At 42.8% G+C, this 19,201-nt stretch overlaps 2 protein-coding genes across 2 annotated transcripts; one reads left to right on the top strand and one right to left on the bottom strand.

The window, feature by feature from the left end:
- Positions 1–1,926: 1,926 nt before the first annotated feature.
- On the bottom strand, positions 1,927–11,354 carry jmjd7 (jumonji domain containing 7). Its single transcript, XM_083791569.1, has 9 exons — positions 11,079–11,354; positions 10,208–10,361; positions 9,869–10,007; positions 7,441–7,555; positions 6,815–6,871; positions 5,933–6,028; positions 5,246–5,322; positions 4,968–5,127; positions 1,927–4,069 (listed from the first exon to the last, which is right to left on the bottom strand). Exons 1-9 carry the CDS (start codon positions 11,137–11,139, stop codon positions 3,957–3,959), a joined length of 972 nt encoding a protein of 323 aa, XP_083647695.1. The 5' UTR covers positions 11,140–11,354; the 3' UTR covers positions 1,927–3,956.
- A 3,898-nt stretch (positions 11,355–15,252) lies between these two features.
- tbpl2 (TATA box binding protein like 2) lies at positions 15,253–19,201 on the top strand (the record flags this gene model as incomplete). Its single annotated transcript, XM_083791745.1, has 6 exons — positions 15,253–15,344; positions 16,380–16,467; positions 17,179–17,270; positions 17,411–17,578; positions 18,459–18,553; positions 19,125–19,201. The coding sequence occupies 6 exons, from the start codon at positions 15,253–15,255 to the stop codon at positions 19,199–19,201; spliced, it is 612 nt and encodes a 203-aa protein (XP_083647871.1).

Genomic DNA, 19,201 nt, shown 5'->3' with positions numbered 1-19,201 from the left:
AGTGTCCATATGTTAATTATTCTCGCTTTGCGCAATTTGCTATTAAGCCCCTTGACCTAAAGACACTCAGCGCATAACGATTAGACGTGGGTCTGACCACCTCATAAACGCAAAAAGCACTGTTTGATTTGACACTTGAGCGGCTCTGGAAGGCTGGTAGAGTGTTGCCATGTCTGTTTATTATAAGCGGCTTATTTTTCTGTAAAGTTGCTTTGTGTGGTTGCTTTTCTTGTTTCTAAAGTGGTTATTTGGGCTTTTCTCCTAATGTTGTTTAAACCAGTGATCGTCACACAGCACATTCCCATGTCAAGGATCCCCAGATGAATGCATTTGCCCAACTAAGGACAGCTAATCCAAAAATTAAATAAAAAGATTACTTTTGAAAATAGCAGATCTATACCAGCTCACAATGCATCACATTCATTCATTAAAACTATGAACTCTGACTGCAGGGGGATATATAATGATCATTATAACAATGTGCAAGAACATATTTAAAAAGAAGGAAGAACTTTATATTTGTGGACAATCAAAATATGTTTTTTTATTTTAATGTGGTGTCATTCAAATTAATCTGGATATGGCAGACTCACTATTTAGAAAATAAAAACATGGCACTTCATTTAAAATAGGTTACAGACCCCTGTTATATGCGCTTATTTTTATAGACCTATTTACTTGTTTCTATGAGACATGGCATTTTTGCGTCTTTTTAAAAAAAATGTTGAGATTAGAAACGGCCATAATTCTTTCATTTCTCAACCTTAAAAATAAATAAAAACATCTCCATAATCCGTGGGAAATGTGCTTTCATATGCTGTATCACACCCGATTCAAGTCTTCTTCAATAAAATGCTACGAGCGAACTCAGCGAAGACCATACCATCGGGGCCACAGCATTACGCAGCACGCATTCAACTCATTCCTTCGTCGTGACTTGAATGAAATAAAATATAATAAACGTTATTTTACTGGTGTTTTTCAATAGAAACAAATAAAGAGCGTGTGTAGGCTACTGTGTGCAAGTGCAACAGTGCATATACATGCATGCACTAGGCTATATTTCTTCCGTGTCGGGATGGTGATTGAGCTCTTCAAGTTCACAGCCCGTTTGGTCTTTCATAAAAAAACGTTGATATTAGCCTATAAACACTCATGGTTCTCTCATTTCTCAACCGTTTTATTAAATGTAAAAATCTCCATATTCCTTATGAATCTTGCTTTCATTCGCTGTATGGTACATGGTTCTATCGTTATCGAATTAATTAATTACGCATGGATTGGCAATTTGCCAATATGCTGCTATCTACTCGCAATTCCATTCCGATCTGAAAGGTGGGTCTGTTCTTTTGAGGCATAAAGGTGACAGCATGCAGTGCAATAGGAATAATTAACCCAAATGTGACAAAGGCATGTCATGTCTTCTATGGTGCCAGCCTGAAGAAATGTCATACCACGACCCCCAAAGTGCGCATTCCGTATGTGACATCAGCTGACTGGTAAAGAGAATAGTACGGACATGTTGATTGGGTACGTCTCAAACACGCCTTAAACACACCCATGACTAATTCAAGGCCGTTTTGCGCACTCCACGGGGTGTCAAAAGCGCTTCTTAACATGCCCAAAATTGCAATATGACATACTACACGCCCCCAGATCATAATACTGTAATTAGATTAGTAATATAGAAGTAAGTAACATAGAAGTCCTAAATCGACCCCTAAAGGTCTCCACACAACGGGCGCAAATTTGGGTTTTTAAGCGGCGTTTTTCCATCGGTTTTCTGAAAAAACGCGGCCGGTGTGCAACCACCTTAAGACCCCCTTTCCACCGGTTGGAACTGGTTCTTAGTCCGTGAGCCAGAGCTCCAAAATTGGTGGGAAAAACTAGACCTATATTCAATTGTTTATAGGATCAATACAAGTAATACATGATAACCATTCCACAGTAGTAGCTTTTTCATATTTTCCTACATAATGCCTCATTTGCATATTTGAAAATGTTAAATTTGTAATACAATAAATCATTGTCTTCGTGTAAGTAATCAACTGGGGAAGTTTCATGGTGATAACAATCTAATATACGTAGGTATATTTTTGCCCACTCTCAATTCATAATTCAAGTTCCAATTTTGGAGCTCTGGCTCATGGACTAAGAACCAAAAAGAACTGAACCGGTTCCAATTGGGGATAAACTGGTGGAAAAGGGGCCTAAGAGGCAGAATACTCAAATGTTAATTTCCACTGAGCAGGAACTATGCTATACATTGTATTGGGTATGCTTATATAGTGCTAGCCCAAACAAGCCAGCCAAATTATTTTGAGGGATCCCCAGACTATTGAACAATCACACCCGTGTGAAGTGAGGGGGCGCTCTTATCATGATACATCATCTCATTCCGGCCAGTCACAATTTGCGTCCTCACCTTCGTCTTCGATGTTTGTGTTAACACAACGTTCAAGCTGGCCATTCATTCTGTGTTTAAGTCCAACGTAATGTTGTAGTCCTACATTATGTCCGGGTCCAAGTGGCACCAGCTCCCGTCGGCTTCTCATTGTAAATATCTAAATGTGTGAAACCTTTCACAATAACGTTAATTTTCAGAAAGTTAAAACGGGTCTTAATGCTTCCAACTCGAGTAGAAATATTAATGTTCTGTACAAGTGTCCATGACAAAGAAAATATATGATGTGGAGACAATAAAGACTTTTTTTTTTTTTTTTTTAAGATATTTTTTTGCGGCTTACGCCTTTTATTGATTTTTTAAGGGACAGATAGTAGGCTGACAGGAAACGGGAGAGAGATGGGGGGATGACATGCGGTAAAGGCCGTGTCGGGTTCGGGAGTCGAACCCGCGGCACACCGCAACTGGATCACCAGTCCGGTGCCCAGACCGTTACGCTACGGCCTGGGCCAATAAAGACTATTAATATTCATTATTATTTAATGTGGTAACAGTCCATTTGCTCAGTATAATATTTCGGGGGCATATTTAGAATGTGTGCAGGTCTGAGTACGTTGAATCTAGTTTGCATTAATACGATGGATAATGGAGGATTTAGTTGACACAATGACATATAATGGCGATAGTGTGGGCCTGTCACAGCCACGATATGGGAGACCAGTAGCTTTGTTGTTGCAAGGAAAGTGGTAAAATGAGACTTTAGTGGATGTTTTAGTCTCAGAGTTAGTCAGACGGAGGGACACAGTATAACTCTATGGGGACACAAAAGCGACACAAACAGTAGGACCCGGAAGTAGCTCTGGAGGGGGTGCTTACGTCACGGCTAAAATACTGAATTGTCTATGGCCTTCAATGTTTGTGTTAACATGTTAATGTTAACACTATGTTTGTGTTCACAAACGCCCTCAAAGCTGGACAAGTGGACATAGGAGGAGCTAGGGGCACCTACGGATGGCTGTAATTCGAAACTGTCCCCACAGTGTCCTCGTCTCAGATATATGGAACCTTGTTCCATGGGGGGGGGGGGGGAGAGGTCAGAAGACAGCCAGGGAAACCACGTGACTCCCGTTGAAAATGCATTGCGAGCCGCGCGACACACAGAAGACACAGGAGACACCGAGGAGAAAGCTGTCTCCCTCGAGTGTGAACGGCGCCTTACAAAGACAGTGACAGAAAAACGTTTTTAGTCTCAGGTACGACTCAGACAAACTGTACCTAAATAGAGTTATGACATTTATTTTCCCTGTATGATATGGGGGGGGGGGGGGGTTGAAGGGGTCCATACGCTTTTCCGCCCAGTCGTTGGTCCGACTTGCGGTTGGCGAACATGCGTTAAGGTTGGCGAACATGCACTGCTCCGTGCTTGCGGTTATGGTTACTTTAGGGTTTGAGCTTTGAGGTAGGTTGTCGTTGTCGGACCCCCCCCCCCCCCCCCCCCCCCCACTGGCCATTAAGGTGTCTGTCTGTCTACCTATACGCCATGCAGAGAGATCTATGATGTGGGCTGGCCATCCTCTGATGTCATCAGCGTGAGACCGGCCAGAGACTCCAGCAGCTGGAAGTAGTTGTACTTGATGTCAAAGTCCATGTCATACCAGAAGTTCACTGCGGAAAAACACACAAGATCGGATCCCAGATCAGGGACATCAGACAATCACCCAATAAAGGAGTGTAAGGGTTCAGATCCTGTAAGGTGTTGTGAGCTTGCATATCTGATATTTGTACAATATTTATCTGTAGAACTTAAATGTAATGCCTCAACCCCTACTATTCCAGGACAGGGTCCCCAGGGGGAGGGGAGGGGGGGGGGGGGTAAGACTCACCATGTTCTCCTTTGTACATTGTTGTACAGTGTTTTGTATTTGCTTTTGTATGTATTATTGTATTGTGTTACGTTTTAATGTTGATGAACTGAATACATAGGACCACAATGGAAACAAGTCCCCAGGACTTTTTTGTGTTATCCTTTTGGCCTTAATGTCTGACTGTACCTCGTGTGCTGTTTTCATTTATGACTACAAGTATTGAATCAATCAAAAAATCCCACTCATGTGAAGTGAGAGGCGCTCTTATCATACTGCCAATCAAATCATTGCATTCCGTGCCCCGCACACACACACACACACACACACACACACACACACACACACACACACACACACACACACACACACACACACACACACACACACACACACAGCCAATAATAAGGAATACAAGGATCAGATCCTACATCGGTGACATTGCGTTCAACCAATTGACATACAGAGAACTCTTCAGTCTCCTGTGTGGTCCCTTTTCAATCGGGGTTGAAACGGTGCGGTTCTTTTTTGCCTAATATTGAACCAGTTCAGAGTGTTTCCACTGAACTGTAAACAACAAAATGGCCGCCTGTTCCGTGAAAGCACCACGACTCCAACTTCCAAGTTATATAGAACGAACCGGTTCTAGAACCACAAAGTTATTTTGGTGGGAAAAGGGGCCTGTGTGTACCGTTATGTACCTGCTATGCAGCCGTGGGTCTGTCTAACGTGGTGAAACCACAGCGAGGGGAGGTACAGCATCTCTCCTGCCTTCACCGTGCAGCTCAGTGGCCGCGCCCCGCGGTACGCCGGGTAACGGACCAGGTCTGGATTCAACGGGTCCAACGGAATCCACGGGACCTTTACGGGAAGAGGAGAGGGGATGGATGGATGGATGGATGGATGGATGGATGGATGGACGGTGAGATGGTGTTCTTCTGTACGTGGAAGACGAGAAGGACGAAAGAAAATGGCTCACCTTTTCAGACGCCGCAACATCAACTATTTCAAAATCTCCATCAGGCTTCTGTCTGTAGACCGCAGGCTGGTACAACTCTGAGAGAGAGACAGAGAGAGAGTAGCCAAAAGGTGTGATAATGTTTCAACGGTTCCAAATGATAGTCTTCAAGACACAATAAAGTGGCCGCAGCACGCACACACTGGTAGCCATAGTGCTAATAATTTATTCTGCGCGCAGAGTAATGAAAACCAACGTTTCGGCACCTTTTTTTTTTTTAAGATATTTTTTTTGCGGCTTACGCCTTTTATTGATTTTTGAAGGGACAGACAGTAGGCTGACAGGAAACGGGAGAGAGATGGGGGGATGACATGCAGTAAAGGCCGTGTCGGGTTCGGGAGTCGAACCCGCGGCACACTGCGACTGGATTACCAGTCCGGTGCCCAGACCGTTACGCCACGGCCTGGGCCCTACCTGCCCTTTTCACACCCCGAAGAAGGCAGTTAGCTGCCAAAACGTTGGTTTTAATCCAGGATAAATCGGCACTTTGGCTACGAGTGTGCGGCCACTTTATTGTCTCTTGAAGGCTAGCGTTTCTACGGTTACCAGAAGCGTTAGCGTTTCTACGGTTACCAGAAGGCGTGGTTAACGTGTTGTCACCAGGGTTAGTGCAAGGCGTGGTAAAGCTATGTTACCATGGTTACTTACCATAGGGTATGAAGGGGCGATCTGATGGAGGCAGGAGGATGAACTGCTTCTCTCCGGAGATCACACAGTACAGGTTCTCGTAGTGGTCCTTGTGCACTGAAACGCACAGAGAAATATGTTGACATATTGCAGTCACTAGTGAAACATGCACTAACATTACTATAGGACCTTTTATCTCCATATTTCTAAAGTGTTGGTATCGGCGTCGGCGAGTATGCCAGTCTATAGCCATTCCCATAACATCATTTATCATAATTGGAATGCTTCAGTTGATGTTGCACTACCTTTTGTGTTTTATACTCGGCTCCATCTTGCGCCACCCTTATCCCTAAACGTATTTGCCATTTTTTACTATTTACTATTTTAAAATAGTTCAACTAGCCGATCTACATAGAGACATTGTGAGCTTGTAGATCGGCTATTTTAACTATTTTAAAAGTTTTTTTTTTTTTTTTAATAGTAAAAAATTGCATATTAGTTTAGGGATAAGGGTTAAGGGGTGGCCCTTACTGCATTATTTTACTAACTTGTAGCTGCACTTTAATGATTATTAATGGAATGTATCAGTGGTTCTCAAGCGTTTTTTTTTTCTTCATTTTAAGGCCTCCCATAACTCTGAGAGTGAACAAATGGAACCAGAGTTGCACACCTGTCAGGGTCCATTTGGACCACCCTCAATGAACCCCGAGAGTCTATGGACCCCACTTTGAGAACCACTGTCCTCGGATGTTTTTAAATTGCACACGGGTATCGAATTGGTACTCCGTATCGACCGATACGCAAGTTATCGGGATGGGGGGAAAAATGGTATGGGAATGGGCACATCTCTAGGTGAACAGTGGTAAAGTCAATACAGCTCATGGTGTTAGGTGGAGGTCTTACTGGAAGTGACGGCGCTGCCTTCACCCAACCAGAAGTTCACTGCATCTGGTAGCTTTCCTGAGGAGAAGAAAACATAGAGAGGCTCATTTCCTGATCATTCTGCTAGTTTCGGATGTTTTAATTATTTTTTATTTCGTGCCATTTAGGGGCTTTTTAAAGTTTCTATATCAAGACATTGATATGTATTTATTTTACATTTTAAATGTTTATACAATAATAACTTGTCCAAAATAGGGACGCCCATGACACTGTATCTAGAGATGCACCGATATGGAAATTCTTGGCCCCAATGGCCTGATACCGATGTTTAAAATAACAATTTAGCCGATACTGATACCGATATATGTTTATATAGTTTTGGTTGTTTTTTATTTCCCCCTTTTGTGCCAGGGAAATCTTCTTCAATACAAGAAATAAATGTTCAGAATCGACATCTTGGTAGGCTGCATATAATATAACAAACACACCAACATAGCCAACGCAAAAGGTAAACAGATACATATTATAGCCCTACTGTCATCGTTTCATCATGTCAGTTTTATTTTCTGACACCGATATTGAGCGATAACGGCAAATATAGGCTGATACATCGGTGCATCCCTAATTGTATCAGAAGCCATCTGTACCCAGAGCGTGGCTCATCCAGGGTATGTGAGACTCTACATCTGCAGTCAGTTGAGACAACTCCTCTGTCAGGTTAGAACACTGTTTCTGTACGTAGAAGACGCCGCGCTGCTCCACCTGAAATAACATTAGGATTAATATTATACGGTAAGTAAGTAGTATTATAATAGTGTACATGGCACCTCTCCACTAGTATACGGAAAGATCCTCAGTTTTCATTTAACTCTCGAGAGTAAAATGTCATCAAATGGACCATTTCGATTACATTTTTATTTCCAGAATGTAGGCATTTATCAGATGTAAAAGATAAAATTCTTAACATTTGTGGTTGAGGAAAGTTAACAACACAAGCAATCCAAGGAGAAACACATGTAGGGGGGTGAGGTTGGGTCTGAAAAGGCAACAATCCTGATTATTATAGAGGGTATGCGCATGCATAAAGTGAGTTTAACATCGTTTATCATAATAACTTCCGGGTATGATGATGATGTCACATGCATTCCCTCTATTGATCTGAAGTCACGTCGCCTCGGCCTACACCACAATAATAACTAGAACTGCACTCTGTCGAGTGCATACTTGCTTGTTGCACACTAGTAGGCCATAAATGGCCAACTAGTGCGCAAGCAGAGCGCGCAAGTCCTTTCGACCGCTGTAAACTGTCAAATCTCAGTATCTCTGTGAAGGAACGTTTGAAATGATTAATGTCTAGATGTAACTATTTGCTACCTACTTTATACATATAAACATCTAGTATTATTAAGTATGATTCAAGTTTCTATCTATATAAGAAATACTGTTTTATCGTTGTAGATATATTCTGGATCCCTTTTTAGTTTTTCTAGTCATACACATACACACCACGTACTCTGGTCCCAGCAGATCAGGCACAATTAGCTATTTTATTTTTTACTGATTATGTATATAGTATACGTATGACTAGCTCTAAATGATGACGTAAGAAATATATATAGTATATATATAGTATATAGGCATATACTATATACGTATACATATATACTCTATACTGTATAAAGTGTGTAGTTGTAAGTTGATTAGCGGTATACTGTGGTTACTTTGCGCCAAAAACCGTGACAGCTGTTCCGCCATTTGAGGCTTACGCAGAAAAACATCAAATCTGTGCCTGTGTTGCTGGACCAAATGACCACAAATGACCATATTTCTTACGTCATCATTAAGAGCTAGTCATACACATACACACCACGTACTCTGGTCCCAGCAGATCAGGCACAATTTGCTATTTTATTTTTTACTGATTATGTATATAGTATACGTATGACTAGCTCTAAATGATGACGTAAGAAATATATATAGTATATATATAGTATATAGGCATATACTATATACATATACATATATACTCTATACTCTATACTGTATAAAGTGTGTAGTTGTAAGTTGATTAGCGGTATACTGTGGTTACTTTGCGCCAAAAACCGTGACAGCTGTTCCGCCATTTGAGGCTTACGCAGAAAAACATCAAATCTGTGCCTGTGTTGCTGGACCAATGATGACGAAATGACCATATTTCTTACGTCATCATTTAGAGCTAGTCATACACATACACACCACGTACTCTGGTCCCAGCAGATCAGGCACAATTTGCTATTTTATTTTTTACTGATTATGTATATAGTATACGTATGACTAGCTCTAAATGATGACGTAAGAAATATATATAGTATATATATAGTATATAGGCATATACTATATATGTATACATATATACTCTATACTCTATACTGTATAAAGTGTGTAGTTGTAAGTTGATTAGCGGTATACTGTGGTTACTTTGCGCCAAAAACCGTGACAGCTGTTCCGCCATTTGAGGCTTACGCAGAAAAACATCAAATCTGTGCCTGTGTTGCTGGACCAATGATGACGAAATGACCATATTTCTTACGTCATCATTTAGAGCTAGTCATACACATACACACCACGTACTCTGGTCCCAGCAGATCAGGCACAATTTGCTATTTTATTTTTTAGTGATTATGTATATAGTATACGTATGACTAGCTCTAAATGATGACGTAAGAAATACGGTCATTTCGTCATCATTGGTCCAGCAATACAGGCACAGATTTGATGTTTTTCTGCGTAAGCCTCGAATGGCGGAACAGCTGTCACGACGAAGGAGACCGGGCGAACCGGTTACTTGCGCGCTCTGCTTGCGCAAGTAATGAATGTAACATGGATGGATCTGTTGACCCAGTGTTTTCGTCGACTAATACTAAGACGAAAGATGTTCGTCGACTACCTTTTTCCACTGAGGAAAACTAAATGGAAACTAAATGAACTAGACTAACACTAAAACATTCCAGGTGACTAAAATGTAACTAGAACTAAATGGAAGCTATTCAAAAGACTAAAAACTAAATTTGCTGCCAAAAACAACACTGTGTTGACCTTCCTCTCGATGATGTCCAGCAGGGAGGAGAACGTCATCCGTCGCTCTTCTGGCATCACAAAGCGGTCTCCGTTCACCGCGTCAGCGTAACCATTAGGGGTCACGGACACGCTGATCACCTTTGACCCCACCGTCTCCCTGGTGGGAAAAAGCGACAACGACATTTGGCGTTTTGCCATTAATCCACATTTGGTCCGAAACTCATGCAAATTGGTCACTCGTGCACCTTATCTCTTGCCTATGGTTGGCTTCTGTGTGATGGGCCCGTTTTGCACGAAATGCCACAAATCCTGAAAATATTGAGACAGGGACAACCTTATACAGTGTGTGACCCTTACCGGAGGTAGGAGGGGCTCCACCTGGACAGGGCCGGCCAATGGTTGAAGGCATTGCGAATGATGCAGGGTTTGTTTGGACCAATCCAGTCACGGTAGAAGTCTAGAGGAGGTGGGGGCTCATCCAAGTAAGGCACTGATTGGTTCAGGTACAGTTCTGGGGGGGGGGGGGGGGGGGGAAACAATAAACTTGAATTTCAACTTCAACTTTCAACTTCCGCATCCCATTGTTACAATGGGAGTCAACGCTAGTGTCGCCACTCTCTTACTAGATTACTCTGTGAGGACCTATAGCCTCGGGGCCCAGGGTTTTAAATCTGAGAACACATAAAGTAGAACACATAAAGAAGCAAATAAAGTAGAAACAGCAACAGTCTGTCTCAAGACTACTCTAGAACAGACAGCAGACAAAGTGAATTGGTGAGGACTCATCGTGCTCATTTAAGTATTTCAATATAAAACAATGTTAATAAATGAGCATAGATAGATACGGTAGATAGATAGATAGATAGATAGATAGATAGATAGATAGATAGATAGATTAAAAATGACCTGAGTCTGACGCATTAAGAGTTTGCAGATTTGCTATTTTCACTGAATCATCGCCCCAGAATATAGGGACACTAGGGTTCAAGTTCATGGTCAATACTCAATAGTCAAGTCATAATACATAATACAATAGTTGAGTGTTCATGTGTGTACAAATAATAAAACCAAATGGACCCTACTGTCCCTCTTATTCATGTCAAGGCAAGGGCACCCAATGCATTTGTAATTTATTTGGCCACAGACAACCATCTGGTCCCAGTCCAGTCGACATTTAAAAAAATCTAAATCAGGGTTCTTGATATGAAAACGATTGAGAATGACTCACCATGTGCCTCTTGAGCAAACCGTGTCAGACATTTCTCCACAGCTGCTATTTGCTCTGCCATATTAATAACATTGGTTTATTAATAGAGAACTACAGGCCGAACTTCACATTTCTAGACGTGACTAAAAACACACAACAGTGAATAGACTATCATCCACCCTGACTGTTTTAGTTGTCGCGTGACATTAATTACGATGATAATACTTATGTGTATTAATGTGTATTTTAAGAAGCAGACAGATGACAGATCACAGCCCAGGCGGCCATGCTGCTTTGTTTACATTCCGGGCGCATGCGCACAGTGTGCAGACCCTTCTTCTGTAGCAGAAGAAAAAGCTGCAGGCAGTGCGTGGTGACGCGGTGACGACACGTTGTCTCCTCCTACAGGCCAGTTAGTGAACTACAGCAACTTATCGTTCAGGAAAACTGAGCAGAAGATGATACACACACCTGTGCATCATCAACACTTTGATTGATCCAGAGAGGTGCATGCATGGCATGGGCGCTGTGTTGTTGTTGTTGCTGCAGCGTGACTGTTGAAATGTTCTCTAGTTTACAATGGATGAATCAGCCTTGGAACACTACTTTGATGACACCATTGCCAGTGTAAGTACAGTCAGAGAGACAAGACATCTCGTCGTGTAACCCCGGGTCTAGTATTTAAAGCACTTTACAAATCATCAGTGTTGATTTGTACACTCTTGAGTGGGTAGTACTGTGTGGATTCGACTGACTGTTGTGTTGTCAATCATAATCCTAAATGAACAGTAAAGACATGCAGGGTTGGATTTTACTTTGGGAGAATCTGTGCTTCTGCTTTTTGTTTTGATATGCCCCTCTTAATTTGCATTGTTATGGCTGGTGGAGATAGCAGCCTGATATTTTATTTTATCCCTGCTTCTGTTCACTCTGAAATGTACATTTAATTTAAGTATAGCCGCAATTTGCAACCCATTGTAAAAAAATCTAGAGTTGCAAATTGCGGCTAATGTAAGTAGGCTACGCATTTCCCTTTGGGAAATGTAGACTGTCTGATATAGGCTACTGATATTTAGCCTATTTATGTTTGATAATATCACAGGTTATTAAAAAAGGTGAAGATAACTTCACTATACTATATGTTTCATAAGAGTGTGTTTCCCATGAGCAGTGGTTCTCATTATTCTTTCCTTGGAGCCTCCCTTCTTAGAGGCCTATCTATCTTACCCTTACTCACTTTAACCATTTATTTATGTCCACATAGAGGAGAAACTACAGGGACACATATATATTGTAAGGTTACATTAACAACATCATGGCATATGTTTTCAATTGTCATGATACAATAAAACGGTGCATTATACATAGATTGTGCATTATATTCACCCATTCACAAACGCACACATTCATACACCGATGGCGGCAGAAACCATGCAAGGCACCAACCAGCACATCAGGGACAATTAGGGGTTCCGAGTCTTGCTCAAGGACACTTCGATACTAACTCCGGGGGAGCCCGGGTTTGAACTGGCAACCTTGCGGTTACCATCCAGCCAATCTCTCTACCCCTGATCCACCACCGCCGCCAAGAGACATGCCTACAATAGAGGCATGTCACTCAGTAGTGCTGTTATACTGTAACTGTAAGTAACAGCATCTCTGCGATATAAGGCGGCTGCCAGTTATAGCAGAGACAGCACAGTACTGTACCAGCCATTTTGCCTCCTTTTTGGGCATCCCAATTTGTTGAAGCCCTTAGCCCTCTATCAACCAATCTTTGCAGTGGCGTGCACAGATAGACACTAGGGGGTGCTAGAGCACCCCCTGCCCTTTTGGCAATTTTGCTCTTAAAAAAATAAAATAAAATAAAAAGGTTTTTTTCTTTTTTCTTAATTTGTAGTGTGTGGACCATGGTGACATTGATCAAATCTTGATAAAAAAACGCTTCTACTATATTATTTAGGCCCCCCACAATGTAAAGCTATGTTTCTATGTCAGTGGTTCTTCGATTAAAGAAAAATAGCAGACCTACAAGCTCGTAGCGCGCCACTCGGTGGCGCGCTATGAGCTTGTAGATCTGCTATTTTTCAATAGCTAAAGCACCAAAATGGGTTCCCGCCCCAAAATGCGCTGCACAAGGTGCCCTTTTTTCATGTCCTAGGCTGCCATTGCCCATGTATAAAAACAAATGGTCTGGTCATAAAAGCTTCCTCGGCTAAGGTCAAAGGTCCATCATGGCATCTCTAATACAGACACTTCCCTGGACTCTTCATCAACTACAACAACAATCTGGTGTCTGGTTAGCTGTCAAAGATGTCTGGGTTATCGCAGAGATGGAACATGGATGAAACGACACAGGAATGTTTGTACATTTGAGTAGGCTACTATAGACTAATAACAGTTTAAGTCCACACTAATTATCCATAATGTATATCAATGATGGATAAGGGGTCAGTGCAACTAGTCCTTAAATTCCGTGGAGGGGTCAGAATAACATTTGGACTTAAACTGTTATTCGTATATAGTACTCATTTGTAAATGCATTTCGATTCTGCACATACTACATTAACGGTGCTGGTTTCAATGGGTGTGGTTGTTAGGATGTTATACGCACGCATGCACACACATGCACGCACGCACGCAGCTTTGTGTGTCTGTGTGTACCGTGTAAATTGTTTGATTGGCTGAGCACGGACTATAGTGTATGATGATAAGAACGCAGCTTACTTCACACATGCCCAAAATAGGGCTACCAGGTGGTTAAACGTTTGAACGGTTATTATTGTGCTTTACAATGATAGATTCCGTAAGTTGGACTGACATCACATTGAGAATGAGAACATAGCAGGTTGTCCCGATCCGATCGCGTGGTCGGAATCGGATCGGGAGCAGAAGATCTGGACATCCCTATCAATATTATATCCATATTATATTATTGTTATACTGGATATTGTCTGTGATTTTGGATATTGTAAAACACTTAACCCATTTTGGTGTTGGCATCATGTCGTACTTTAGCTATTGAAAAATAGCAGATCTACAAGCTCATAGCGCGCCACCGAGTGGCGCGCTACGAGCTTGTAGTTCTGCTATTTTTTTTATTATCGAAGAGCGACTGACATAGAACACATTTTTAGAATCTGATCTCAGGTCAGAATGAAAACTGTCAGGATGTAGAAGGCATTTTTAGAATCTGATCTCAGGTCAGAATGGGTTGAGAGCCGTTTCTCTCTCTCTCTCTCTCTCTGCAGGATGCATCTAGCTTCATGTTTGATGGAGAGCTGGGAGCGAGTCCTAAGCTCCAGGAAGCCAGCTTCCTCTCCTCGTCGACGGGGGAGCAGGAGAACAAACTGGGAGATGATCTGGATCTCAGCTTCCTGCCGGACGAACTCAGCGCCCAGGAAGACCCAGCCTCCGATCACAACAATACAGGTATTTTATGCATTATGGACGGATAGTAGACAGAAGTGTTACTTTGTGTAAAATGTGTGTCAACTCTTTTGTTATAGTGATGAAGTCAGGGCCTAGGAAAACACTCTTGACTCCATCAATCTTGAAATCTTGATCCGTGGCCAAATATATTAATTTGGATAGGCCTCACATAAAAACGTTTGAGAACCACTGCTATAGAAAGACAGACAGACAGACAGACAGACAGACAGACAGACAGACAGACAGACAGACAGACAGACAGACAGACAGACAGACAGACAGACAGACAGACAGACAGACAGACAGACAGACAGACAGACGTTTAACATACCGCACCACCTGCTTTATTTCATTTAATTGATATTTTGTCATATTGTTTATTTTTGATGTCATAATTGTAATTGGGCTTTGGCAACTCCAATGTTATGCCAATGAAGCCTGTTGAAATTAATTGAACAGAGACAGACAGACAGATGGATATTATTTTTTGATCCTCGTGGGGAAGGTCTGTGATGGGAGACAGTAGTTAAGTTATACATGTATATTCCATTCTCTGAAAAAACGAAAGTGAATGAAAGAAGCTTAGATTTATTTGCATTATATATTATTTTCATTATCTATTTCGTATTATTTTTCAGGTGGAAACACTTCATTGAACGCGACTCAGGACAGCGGCATCTTTACAGACTACAACACCCAGAATTCCACCACTGTGGAGGCACCTGGAGATGCTGCGCTAGGGGCGGAGCCTGGAACAGGAACCATGGCCTCTCCTTTCTGCCACATGACCCCCATGACCCCTATGACGCCCATGACCCCCGTCACGGAGCGTTCTGGAATCATTCCAATGCTGCAGTGCGTCCGCTATTCCAAGTCACTTTGTTAAAGCTGCAATCCGCCAAATTTCCATGTCCCACATGCTGTGATTGGCCAGTGCACTTGTGCAAGGATGCGCCGTGATTGGCCAGTGGCCACTTTGAGTGGCAGTCGGGGGAAACCAGAACATTATTTACTATTCTCGGGCCTATCGGGTCGCAACTCGCACGGCCCTGAGTCGGCTAAGCGAACTTCGCAGCGTTCGACACGGCAACTCGCTCGCTTTAGCTCGCTCTGTGTGGTCTCGCGTGGCTCAAGTTAGTTTGAGACGGCGGGCCTCCGTCGCGGTCTAATCCATAGAGTTATATATTTAGCTCCAGTCCGCAGTTGTTGTGGATGCGAGGCACTTCTGCATTGGCCACAGAAGCGGGGCCTGGTTATAAAGCACAACTCGTGTATAGGATTTAGATTTTAGAATGTCGCATTTCAACCAAACCTTTGCCACACTTTCGAGAGGGAATTTCTCCTTGTCCACCAGGGGAGATATTGAGTACTATTTGTCAACCAGTAGATGTCCTACCCGGGCGCCAGGTTTTAAGGCCCTGTTCAGTCAATTTGAATTGTAACTGAGTATTTCTACATTGCACTATTGATACTTTTACTTTAGACAAAAAAAAAAGGAAAAAAACGTTTTCCACCACTGGCTGCCAGTCTGACCAAGGCCTAAAATGTCTCAATAAGAGTAGGGAGACCACCTCCAGCCTCCAACCACTGCACATGTACTACTAGTTACATTGTATTATTATACGCTACCACATAGAGTGATTGCGATAAGGTTTTAGACAGTCATTCAAAGAAGTTCGGTCCGGATTGCACATTTAATTGTCGCCTTCATTGTGTGTGTGTGTGTGTGTGTGTGTGTGTGTGTGTGTGTGTGTGTGTGTGTGTGTGTGTGTGTGTGTGTGTGTGTGTGTGTGTGTGTGTGTGTGTGTGTGTGTGTGTGTGTGTGTGTGTGTGTGTGTGTGTGTGTGTGTGTGTGTGTGTGTGTGTGTGTGTGTGTGTGTGTGTGTGTAGGAATATTGTGTCAACGGTGACCCTGGGCTGTCCACTAGATCTGAAATTTATCGCGCTGCATGCCAGGAATGCAGAGTACAACCCCAAGGTACTGTACATTATGGTATATATATCGTCGCTGTTGGGCAGAAACCTTGTATCTCCATTTCTAATAACGTCCGACTTCATCGCACAAAAGTATAGCGAAAATCTACACGCCAATCTACAAGCTCACAGATGTGCTGTTTTCGCTGTTCTTAAAGTGTGTCTGTGGGTTTTCTAAATATGTATCAAATGAAAGGTTTTGACAAGCTAATTTATAACTACATTGCATCCATTGGAATACAGGGTATTCTTTCCCCAATTTGTGTGCGTGCGTGCCAGCCAGCCAGCCACCCACATTAGATGTTTTTTATTTTTTATATATGTTTAATCTAGAGTTGCAACGTCAAACATTGACAGCCCTTGCATCCAAACAGAAAAGTCCTACACTACCTACAGTATCTGATTTTATTAAACAACGTTAAATACACCAACATTGCAGCTGTACGAAAAGCTTGAATTATGTCAATATGCAAAGTGTTTGTTTAATCCACCGTAGACATGTTATGAGCTACTTTCTGTCAAGAAAGTAGCGGGTTAGTATTGAAGTAAATGTAAGTATTGGACTTTGGAAGTGCTCGTTTTCAATAACACAACCTCGCGGTTGCAATTTCAAAACAGGTAGTACACACGGGGCCGTTTGAGAAACTCCATCTCTTGTCTTAGAATAATAATAAAGGTAATGTAACCTACAGCGTCGGTAGTCGTGTGCTTTCAGAGATTCGCTGCAGTCATCATGCGGATTCGTGAACCGAGGACCACGGCTCTCATCTTCAGCTCCGGGAAAATGGTCTGCACTGGAGCCAAGAGGTCAGGCACACATCATACACCTGTGCCGTCCACCATTAGAGAGCAGTGGAATTCCTCGGTTCAATCTGAACTTCTTGAAGGGATTTGTGTGTGTGTGTGTGTGACTGACGGTGACCTGTGGTCCGTCCTTTTCGATGCAGTGAGGAACAGTCCCGGCTGGCGGCCAGGAAGTACGCCCGCGTGGTTCAGAAACTGGGGTTCCCGGCGCGCTTCATGGAGTTCAAGATCCAGAACATGGTGGCGAGCTGTGACGTCTGCTTCCCCATCAGACTGGAGGGACTGGTGCTCACGCACCAACAGTTCAGCAGGTACACACAGACAGCTCGGCAGTGGCGTGCACAGATAGACACTAGGGGGTGCTAGAGCTCCCCCTGCCCTTTTGGCAATTTTGCTCTAAAAAGAAACGAAAAAAAAAAAAAACGTTTTATTTATTTTTCTTAATTTGTAGTGTGTGCACCATGGTGACATTGATCAATTCTTGATAAACGCTTCTACTATATTATTTTGGCCCCCACAGACAGCTCAGCAGGCAGACGGAAGGCTCATCAGGTAGACAGACAGGCAGCGACACGGAGACGGATATTACAATAATGTACATTTGTGACCTCAACATAGAGGACATTTAGCCTACAGCAGTGGTTCTCAAACTTTTTGCATTGCACCCCCTGTTACCTCTCGACCTAGCTGACGCACCCCCCCCCCCCCCCTTCCCCCCACATGGAAATACAAATTGCATAAGCTATATAGAGACAAATATTTCCTATATATGAACCTGAATATGGCATATACGTAGCATAGGCTATATTCTGTATATACTTGCCATATATTGGCATAATATGTTAATATTTGGGAACCACTAGCCTGGGGTCCACCTATGCTTTCTATGGCATAGGCAATCTAGACACAGCTGCGCGGCATGAGACTGATTAATTAGAGCGACAGAGAGAGAGAGGAGTGTGTGTGTGTGTACATGTGTGCGTCAATTTAACAAAGATGCAGACAATCCGAAATCAGCAGAGAGTGATCGACGTTTGCGCTACTCTATGCCGAATTGAAGTGGACTCGGACCCAGACTTTTTTATTCTCGTAATGCACAGTTATTTAACTGTGTCACATCATGACGTATACACTATGCAACTGTGTGTGTGTGTGTGTGTGTGTGTGTGTGTCTCTCTCTCTCTCTCTCAGTTATGAGCCAGAGCTGTTTCCAGGTCTGATATACCGGATGGTGAAACCTCGAATCGTACTCCTCATCTTTGTCTCTGGGAAAGTTGTTCTCACAGGTACTAAACGATATGAGACTGTGGTTGTACTGGTCAGCTCCCAGTGACCGACAGTAGAACACTGTGGTTGTACTGGTCAGCTCCCAGTGACCAACAGTGGAAGACTGTGGTTGTACTGGTCAGCTCCCAGTGACCAACAGTGGAAGACTGTGGTTGTACTGGTCAGCTCCCAGTGACCAACAGTGGAAGACTGTGGTTGTACTGGTCAGCTCCCAGTGACCAACAGTAGAACACTGTGGTTGTACTGGTCAGCTCCCAGTGACCAACAGTGGAAGACTGTGGTTGTACTGGTCAGCTCCCAGTGACCAACAGTGGAAGACTGTGGTTGTACTGGTCAGCTCCCAGTGACTGACAGTAGAACACTGTGGTTGTACTGCTCAGGGTGCTAAACATTTTAATAGATACAGTAGTAGTAGTATTAAGGAATTATTACCAACTTGTGAATTTCAAATATGAAAGTGAGCTGCATTCTGTATGACATGCTAAACAACATAATTATACTAGTATTGCTATAGTTATAGGAGGCAGGTGAGGCGGAGTGTGATTCTTAGCTTGTGTTCTGGTCATTCAGGAGCCAAAGACCGTGGCGAGATCTACGAAGCGTTCGAGAACATCTACCCCATTCTGAAGGGATTCAGGAAGCACTGA

This window comes from Protomyctophum parallelum (genome assembly GCF_964188405.1).
Source record: "Protomyctophum parallelum genome assembly, chromosome: 20".
NCBI classification, from domain to species: Eukaryota; Metazoa; Chordata; class Actinopteri; order Myctophiformes; family Myctophidae; genus Protomyctophum; species Protomyctophum parallelum.
The sequence above is the reverse complement of the archived record's forward strand: the minus strand, read 5'-3'. Positions and strand labels throughout refer to the sequence as shown.

Bases quoted from the DNA above. Each gene is read 5' to 3' on its own strand.
- jmjd7 (XM_083791569.1), bottom strand. From the start codon at position 11,139: ATGGCAGAGCAAATAGCAGCTGTGGAGAAATGTCTGACACGGTTTGCT. The intron at 10,008-10,207 runs GTAAGGGTCACA...TTTTCCCACCAG, and splicing joins TGGAGCCCCTCCTACCTCCG to GGAGACGGTGGGGTCAAAGG. The intron at 6,872-7,440 runs GTACAGATGGCT...TCTTCTCCTCAG, and splicing joins CTGGATGAGCCACGCTCTGG to GAAAGCTACCAGATGCAGTG.